This window comes from Ammospiza caudacuta, chromosome 16, assembly GCF_027887145.1.
Source record: "Ammospiza caudacuta isolate bAmmCau1 chromosome 16, bAmmCau1.pri, whole genome shotgun sequence".
Taxonomy (NCBI): domain Eukaryota; kingdom Metazoa; phylum Chordata; class Aves; order Passeriformes; family Passerellidae; genus Ammospiza; species Ammospiza caudacuta.
In genome coordinates, this window is record NC_080608.1 from 14,950,455 (window position 1) to 14,959,484 (window position 9,030).

Genomic DNA, 9,030 nt, shown 5'->3' on the forward strand with positions numbered 1-9,030 from the left:
TCCTTGTTTGCCTTTTCTGCTCTCAGACGTCACCACAGCCTCGATGCCTCAGCCCCTTATCTGCCCAAACAACGTTTTGGTTGCTGCAGCACAGCTGGGCTGGCTCCAGCCTCAGCAAACACAGGCAGGGAACAAACCCCACAGAGGAAAAGGCTGAATTGCCAGCCGGGTGGTTATTGTTATTGCCCCTTTCCACTTCTTTGTGACACCTGAACAGGGACTTGGTGGCAAAGGGGGGGAATTCTGTCCCTCTCAGGGGTAGGAAGGGCACCTGGACCTTGCTGTGCAGAGTCTTGCTGGTGTCAAGCTGAGTCCCAACCTTTGCTGGCCACTTTTTAGATTTAAATGCTACAAACCTTTAATCTCCTAATCATCTAGAGGCTTATGAGACTGCCACATACTCACCACTTGTCCCCATTTTGCTGCAGGTGGGCAGCTCTTCTTTGGGCCTTTCCAAAGCCTTCTGAGCAGCTATCTGATTCCTCAGGCACAAGCTACCTCAGAAGGCTGACAATAAGACCTTGCCACTGAAGCCGATTTCCTGCTATGGCCAGAACTCCACCGCTCTGTGGCCGCTATGTGAACCTCTTGTCCAACAAGGAATTATAAAACAATTCAACAAACACATCCAAACTGGCTGCTTTTACTGTTCCTTAACTGTTTTATCAGACACTCAGGTAATTAGTGAGGATTCTTGTGACTCTCCAATTTCTCGCTGTTTTCTTAGGAGCAGGCAAAAGGTATGATGTGTAATTTATCTTACCTGTAGTAACACCAAAAGAACCCACGAAAATAAGAATTTCCATTCTTCTTCCTGCTCTCTGTGCTGGTTCTAGGGAAGACTAAGCCTCTTACATTCTGGTGGGGAGCACCTAAAAAATTCTTGGTCAAGAAATTATCTACTTCAGGAAACAAGACCAAAAAAAGTGTCTTGAAAGTCACAGATTTTGTCCTAAATATCAGCCTTAGCAGCAGGTGTTCTTTTACATAACAAGAGAATGGGAGGTGGAGAAAGGATGAGGAAGGGAGTGTGTTAGCCATGGCACTTGGGACTTTTTTTGCTTGTGCTGTTTGCATATTAACTCCTTGACTCACCCAAAGAGATGGCACATCATCACCAACAGTCACAGATGTCATTTATCCTGCAGTGCACGCTTCAGGATCCCACAAAGATGTTATCTTCACACCTTTTTTCCCCAGATAGAAAACACATTTGAGCCGCTAGCACATCTTCTTGCCCTTCTTTCCTGGAGTTAGAAAAGCCAAGACCTTTTCCTGAGGGGTCCTCTGCCTCAAATACCACCAGTACAGCTTTTTAGATCTCTTCTGCAAGAAGCTGAAAGCCTGAGCCCAGTCTAATTTCTCCTCAGGTTCTCATTAGGCTCATTACAGCCTTGCCTAGCTTGCTGCAATTTTCTGCTGATGGGCACAATCTCAATGGACACACCCTTCAAGGAAGCAGCAGTTCCTCATTTTCCTCCCTACGAGATACCTCCTCCCTTTGCCATGAGCCTCCTTTTTATAAGGCTGACCACCAGACCTGCCCCTTGCCCAGGTGTGACCAGGTCAAGCTGATCACACCCCCTCCCACACTCCCCCAGGACCATCCCACCAGGCCAAGGCCCCTGAAAGGAACAGTTCCTCCAAGTTCCAGTGCTGTGACAAAGACAAATCCATTTACACTCTGCAAGGCTTCAAAATTAGATTCAAAGTTGTGCTATTTTATAGCATTTTCTGATGGTTTGCTACAGAATGACATTCTGTCTTGAGGGCTTGGGCTGGTGTTTGGCTCTTTACTGTGGTTTATTTCACCACTTCTTCTGCCTGTCAGAAAAGTACCCAAAAGCCTGAAGACCATTACCCTGCCTGGAAAACAAAACCAAAATGGAAAACCACTCCATGGCCAAGATTGTGGCTGCATTTAATTTATTGATCAATCAAAGCAGAGACTGATGCATAACAGTTATGGGAGCAAGGAAGAGCATGTTTGATTGAAGAATTTGTGAGGGAAGTGTCATGTTGAAGGGTCCAGCTCCAGAGCTTAGCATTCTCCCTGGTGCCTGAAGAACAGACCTCCAAGGCTGCGTCTGAAGGGAGAGAGGGAGACCAAAATTAGAGACATGGATCTCACTTTTATAGCCTAACTTTGCCCAAATAACCCAAAAGCCATTGTGCTCTCCAAGTCATAGAGTACTTCACTTAATGTTCTGCTTCTTTTCAGATTCCTCCAGTTACACGCTTTCATAGGCTGAGGAGATTTGGGACAAACCCCATAATTTTGGACACCTCCTACGGTCCACCCTGACAGGGAGGCAGCCAGCAATGCTATGAGCCTGCAAGCAGAGATCTGCTTTTAATTGCAAGGGGAGGAGGAGAAGACTCACTAAGGCTTAGGATCTGGGTGCCTGGAGGGGGCTGGCAGAGGAGCGAGCACTGGGAGAGGAGCACGTGGTAGGGATGGGAGCTAACGGGAGCTCTGGGGCTCCCACCAGCTGCACGGGAGCTGCTCAGGTTCCCTGGGCACGTGGTGAGCTCTGCACTTACGAGACAGCGGAGCAGAAGTGGCACTTGTTGGAGTAGGTCCTGCCGTCGGAGCCGCAGATGGGGTTGTACTCGGAGGTGCAGACCATGTTGCCGCCCTTCTGCTGGAAGTTGCTGCAGTCGATGTTGACATTTTGCTAATGGAACAAAAAACAGGGCTTAAAACTTCTGGTGCCTGTATTTTCCTACATAAGTGCTCTATGTTTGTTTAGTATTTGTGATGTGGCAAAGTGTGAAAGCACTTTTCAGGAGCAGGGCTCTGTTGTTCCAATAATTCTGCAGACTCGGAGAATGTGCTTGCCTGGAACAGTCTGGAGTAGGGAGATGGTGGAGGCAAAAAAAAATCTAATAAATATTGTTATAAGTAGTGGAATGACCATGCTGGTATTTCCAGGATGGCCCTCCCACTGGCTGCTCTGGTCCAGCAGGCAAGCAGAGGCAAGTGGACAGAAAGGGGGTGGTCACAAGTCCCAGTGCACCGAGTTCTCCCACCCAGGGAATCACTGCTACTAATAGTGCTGCTGCATCAATGATGCACCATCTCTTGCTCATCCAGTGTCACAGCAAATGAAGGTCTCAGCACCTTCTTCCTGCTGTTCCCAGAGCAGAGAGGGGACCAAAATCTCAGCCATGGATTAGGTTCCATACCTGTTGACCCTGGCATAACTATTTTCCTAAAGTCCTATTTCCAGGCCAAGTGCACCAGGAGAGTGGAGGCATTTCTATCATTCAGCCATGAATTAGTGTTGTAAAATGTAAGAGCAGTTAAGAGTGCAGATTTCTGGCTTTACCTGGAAGCACTCTCCGTAGGTCCTCAGGTTCACGTCCAGGCCGCTCCTTTGGGGGGAAAGCAAGTGGAGAATGAATGAGCACAGTGCAGCTGCTTCATGAGCCAAACCGCCCCTTTGTGCTCCAAATACCAAAAAGAGAAATACTGATCCAAAAACCCTGCCCTGCCCTGGGCCCTTCACTTACGCCACAGCAGTACAGAAGTGGCACTTGTTCCTGTAGGTGATGCCATTGGTGCCGCAGATGGGGGAGTACTCCAGGGTGCAGGGGATGTTGTAACCACTGCCAGGCTTCAGGAAACCAGTACAGTCGATCTGAAACAGTCCCAGAGCAGCATTTGAATCTCTGCTCCCCTTTGCAGCAGCCCTGTGTAATGGAGTGTGGTGCAAGAGACACTCCCCCCTCTGCCCAGAGCTGCAAGATGAAAAGGGCTATGAAATCCTGCCTGTGGGTACAGCATCACTATCTGTTCTGAGGAGGGCTTCATCCCTGTCATCTTGGGGATTTTCCCCCCTGAATGCCACCATGAAGGATCCTTGCCTAAAATACCTCACACCTTTCAAAAATGGAATTTACACTCAGCTCTCTGCTCCTGCAATTACTCTGAGTGTATTGAAATGGGAGTCATTGTATTATGTGAAATTGCACAGACAGAATGTTTCTTTACTCTCTCTCTCTAAACTAAAAATAGACATTCTTTGTCACTTCATGGTAGCTCCCTATATTGATACTAACTTTTACTTAACTTTGTGATAAACATTCTGATAGAATCAGGTTTTTTCTGTTACAAAATTACAGTTTAGTTGAAATTCAAACTTCTTCTGGGAATTTCTTAGCCACAACAAGGCACTGAGTCTAAATGTAAAGGGAAGTGTTTTCATAACACAGAATGAAACACTCTTGAAATCGATAAGCTTCCTTTCTAAACTCTGTTTCACAGAAGGTCTTTTGCCTTTTAAAACTCACTGATTTTGTCAGTCCAAGCAAAATGCAAATTAAATTTCCTGCCAATCTGAAATTCTTCATTTTCACCCCATTTCTGAGAGCTAGCAATTGTGTGGGTTCAGTACAGAAGGAATCCTGGGCTAGGTTTGGGCCTGGCTGTCACCCAGCAGGGGAAGGAACCAATCTCAGGCCATACCCTAACACATCTTCCATCGTGTTTCTTGTCAAGGGCACGGTTGCGGCTGGAGGGAGAGAGGGAGAAGAAAAGCAGGGATTAATCTTTTCATGCCATGTTATCATCTCAATCATCAAGTCCCTCCACCCGTAAAGCCCCAGTAATTAATCAGATTCTGGGGCTTTGACACAGAAGATCCCGCGCATTAAGGAAGACAGAAACTTAAGAAAATTCCAGCCCACCCCACGATTAGTCACAACCCCAAGGGCTTCTTCCTGCTGCTTGAGCTGGCACTGTGGGTGATCAGGGGACTTTCTACTCACAAGAAGTCCTTGCAGAGGGAGCACTCGTTGGGGTAGGTGCGGCCATTGGTGCCGCACACGGGGTCGTAGTTGCGGGGACAGACGACGTTCATGGTTTTTCCAGTGGCCATGTAGGCGGCGCAGTTGGCCTGGGAAAGGGGATTCATCATGTCTCCAAACTGACAGAGGGGGGTCCTTGCCCTAATCCTGGTTTTGCTGCACTGGGAGGCTACTGTGAGGAATCTCAATGGCTCCTCCATGGTGGAAGAAAATTTATATCGAGTTTCTTACAGCATAATGAAAGCACCTCTCTGCTGTTAAGACTTAAAGTAATTTTGGCAAGAATTATGGGCAAAAATGATCATTCCTTGGGGAATCAAGACAGGGAAGATATTAGGCAGATATTCAATAGTCATATAGATTTTCTACTGGCACTCTGTGCTGTGCTGACTCGCATTCTACATTATTAATCGCTGTCTTTTTAATCATCAAAGTGCTAAATTATCTCTCTCTGACAAAGGTGTTTTCTTACGTTGGGAAAAGAGGTGCACTTAGGGGCACTTCTTTTTTATTCATTCTCTCTTTTTTTTTCCCTCAAGCATTCCCTGACATATAGCGTGAGTATGAATTATTCATCTAGACTTAGAAATCAAGACTAAATGACAAAGATCTAATACTCACCCGTCTTTGAGCAACAGCAAGATCTACGATAAAAATAGAAATTACAAAATGTAAAAATTTTATTATGTGCTTCACTAAAATTCCTTTGGAATCATCAATTTCCCTACAGATCAGCCAAATACACCTTCTCATTACCAAGAAGTGATTATCCTCCCAAATGTTTCATCTACTCCAAGTAAATGCAAAGTGATACACCGAGATTAAAAAAAAAATCTTATTTGTGAAAACAGAAATTTTGACTCACTAAACTATAAATAGGACCTAAAATTTCATCCTTCTTTAGCTCCATAATCCCCACTAAGGCTCAAAAGCCTAAAGCACAGATCCCATGTGTTTGTCTGCACAAGGGCGAAGCTCATTGAAAAGAGAGGCCGCGTATTCCCAAACCATCCCATCCCCAAGAGGCTGCACCGTCCTTCAGGATGCACAGAGACAGGGAAAGGATCAGGAGGTCTAGACCAGCATGGAGTGTAGCAAAAATGACAGAAATGACTTACCAGAAAAGCAGGCAAGAAGGACCAGCCCCAGAAGGGCAGCACAGTTGGCCATCTTCATGCTGGCGGCGGTGGTGGCGGCTGATCCGTGTGGGTCGGTTGCCGGAGAGTCCGTGGATGGTTCTCAGCCCTCTCCCTCCCCAGTATTTATATGCATCTCCCCGACCTTGTGAAGTCATCACCAGAAAGTAATTATTTGCTCTGTAAACTAAGAAAATTGTATCGATTACCGAGTTGAGCTCCAAAGAATACTTGTTTGTTAGAGAGATGCCCAGAAGAATTAAACAAAAATGTGAGCTACACCCAGCTTGTTAACAAAGGCGTCTTGCTGTACAATGAGTGATTTGTACTTTCCAAACAGGAGCACTGTCTCAATAGCGGATGTTATGAAATGGAATATGGAAGTTGGGGAAGGGAAAAAAGAGCCCATTTGTTGGAAGTGTTTGACTTGTGCTCACCATATCACATATGCTAGACAGGCACTGGGCTCTGGGAGACTTTCATGGTACAGCAGAGTGGGGTGACAGGAGCATGGGACATTTTACTGACATCATATCTGGGGTCTGGCAAGCATCAGTGCACTGTAAAGATGCTGAAGTCTCAGCATCTTTAAATCCCTCCACACTCTGTCCTGTAATTTCCTGGTACACTGGATTTCTCACCCACAGAAAGTCATCACGAGATAAAAGCATTACAAAAACCCCCAGAAGTTTATTAGACATTTCTGTGTAGGAGCAATAGTTATTCATCTGTTGGCAATGAGCACGAGTCTGATTAAGAAATTATGAGAATAAGTAGCCTTAAATCTGTACTAGGATAATGTTTCTTATTAATGGCAAGCAACTGGTATTCTGTGCAGGTGAAATGGGCTTGTTAATACCAAAGGCATTCCAGAAAAAATTCCAGTAACTGCAAACAGAAGGAGAGCCGTTAGGCTTCCCCCTTCTCCCTCAATTATATGGCATTAAATTTAGAGTGTCAGCTGAGAGTCGTGTTTTAGGGAAGATAAGTGATAAATAATGTGCTAGGCTCTGCTAAGTGGCTCGACTCTATCGCAAGTGTATGGAAAAACAAATAGGGGATATTGCATAAAATAATAAATTTTTGATTTAAGGTAGTCACGGAAGGAAGTGACGGATGGAACTTGTTTGTGCTTCAGAAGAAGCCTAATTCATACATGTGGCTTAAAGGCAGCCTGAGTTTTAAATAGAAAATCAGAATTGGTTTTCTTATTATCCTGGGAGATGTTCAACACTTGGCATGAGCAGATAAATCATAAAAATGTAGCTGAAAGTGTAAGGGAACCATAGTCAGAGAATGGAGCTTGTGGGATTTGGCCTGTTTATATCAATGAAATCATTTTCCTGAAAAATAAATGAATAATGCTATTTGGATCTCTTTCACAAATATCACAAGTGGAAGGGTTCCTTTGAAAGTTGTTTCTGTCGCATTCTTAGCATCCTGAGCGTGTTGACTTTCAGATTCCTTGAACTGATTGTGAGCACATTTGGAAAGGAAGCCGTAGTCACGGAAGCATTAATATTGATTAATCTCCAGAGGCAGGAATGCCAAAGTCTGAAAACAAAGCTTCCTCAGAGCCTGTACCAGCCACCAGTGGAGGTGCTGCTTGCCAGCCCCGTGGCTGGGGGGGCTCCAGGAGCAGAATCTCTCTCTACTTCAGCCCTGCCACCCAAACTCCCCCAAACCCACCTCCAGATCCGAGATCCCCATTAGCAGAACTGTGCTGCTTCTCCTGCTGCGTTTCCTGCCAGGCTGGAGCCAGCAGGAGCTGTTGTGCCTGGCAGGTGTCGGCCGGGGAGCGGCACCGCTCTCATGTTGAGCCAGCACCTGCCCTTTCATTAGCCAGATCCCCTGGGAGATCCGCTCTGCCTCACGTGCTGCCCCGAGGGTCTTGGTGCCCATCCAAAAAGCTCTTCTCCTCCAGCAGCCCCTGCCACTTCCCAGGGCAGCAGGGAGGAAAAGAGAAACGAGGAGAGAGCCTTGCTACAGGGTCTGGGAGAAGGGATGGGAGACAAAGGGCTGGCTCTGCAGGGCAGGGCAGGGCAGGAGAGCTGCTGGGACAGGTGTGACAGGGGATTGCACAAGGAGCAGCAGGAAACAGAGGGAATGGGGCAGCACTAATCACAGGAGAGCAGATAGACTGAAAGCAGGCATTAGGAGCAGTGAAAAACAGCAGTGCTCACAACGGTGAGCCTTGGGAAACGTCCTACACCTGTTGCAAATGGGAAGGGCAAAGTGAGCCCACCTGCCCAAAGCCCTGGGATGTGAGTGATGGTGCCAGACTGTTCTCAGTGGTGCCCAGTGACAGGACAAGGAGCAGTGCCCATGAACTAAAACACAACAAGTTCCACCTTGACAGGAGGAGAGAACTCTTTCCATTGAGAGTTGCAGAGCACTGGAACAGCTGCCCAGGGAGGTGGTGGAGTCTCCCTGGAGTCATCCCAAACCCACTTGGCCATGCTCCTGTCACCTGCTCCAGGTGCCCCTGCTTTGGCAGGGGGGTTGGACTGGAGGATCTCCAGAGGTCACTTCCAACCCAAACTATCCTGTGATTCTGAGGCTCAGAAATACCATGATGGAGGGCTCAGTAAAGTGACTTTGGGATTATTTTAATGTTACTACAGACACGAGATCCATATAGAAGGTTAAATAAAACTCTTAAATAAAATGCTTCCTTCTATTCCAGACTCCTAGAGGACAAACATTCAGGAAGGTTATGGCCACATGGATGGGATCAATGTTGGCCATCATGTCAGGAGTCCTCTTGTATTAAGGTATATTTCCAGTAACTCTGGGTTTCTAATCCAGCAGCATTTCTTCCCATAGCAGTGATAATCTCCTGGGAAGCTTTTCCTCTGATCTTGAGACTTCCTACCTCAAGTCCATAACCAACCACAACCTAAAAAATTTTTCACTGATGATGCTCCCTGCTTTGGTTTAAAACTTGCCATAGTCTTCATCTGGCTACAAAGAGCAACAACGGGGTTTTTTTTCATTATTATTATTATTATTATCAAACACGAGGGTGGGTGTGTGCGCGCAGGATTTGCTGCCGTGCCAGCAGCAGCATCCCTGTGCTCTG

At 46.4% G+C, this 9,030-nt stretch overlaps 1 protein-coding gene across 1 annotated transcript; it reads right to left on the reverse strand.

Moving 5' to 3' along the window:
• Positions 1–1,903: 1,903 nt before the first annotated feature.
• Positions 1,904–6,157, reverse strand: LOC131564875 (ovomucoid-like). The gene is made up of 8 exons (XM_058815489.1): positions 5,931–6,157; positions 5,434–5,456; positions 4,774–4,901; positions 4,472–4,517; positions 3,517–3,644; positions 3,333–3,378; positions 2,545–2,678; positions 1,904–2,087 (listed from the first exon to the last, which is right to left on the reverse strand). The coding sequence occupies exons 1-8, from the start codon at positions 5,986–5,988 to the stop codon at positions 2,042–2,044; spliced, it is 609 nt and encodes a 202-aa protein (XP_058671472.1). The 5' UTR covers positions 5,989–6,157; the 3' UTR covers positions 1,904–2,041.
• Positions 6,158–9,030: the final 2,873 nt, after the last annotated feature.

Excerpts from the sequence above, each read along its gene's own strand:
- LOC131564875 (XM_058815489.1), bottom strand. The coding sequence starts at position 5,988 with ATGAAGATGGCCAACTGTGCTGCCCTTCTGGGGCTGGTCCTTCTTGCC. Across the intron at positions 5,457-5,930 it reads CCTTCTTGCCTGCTTTTCTG|ATCTTGCTGTTGCTCAAAGA; the intron begins GTAAGTCATTTC and ends TTTTTATCGTAG. Across the intron at positions 2,088-2,544 it reads CACTTCTGCTCCGCTGTCTC|ACGCAGCCTTGGAGGTCTGT; the intron begins GTAAGTGCAGAG and ends CTCTCCCTTCAG.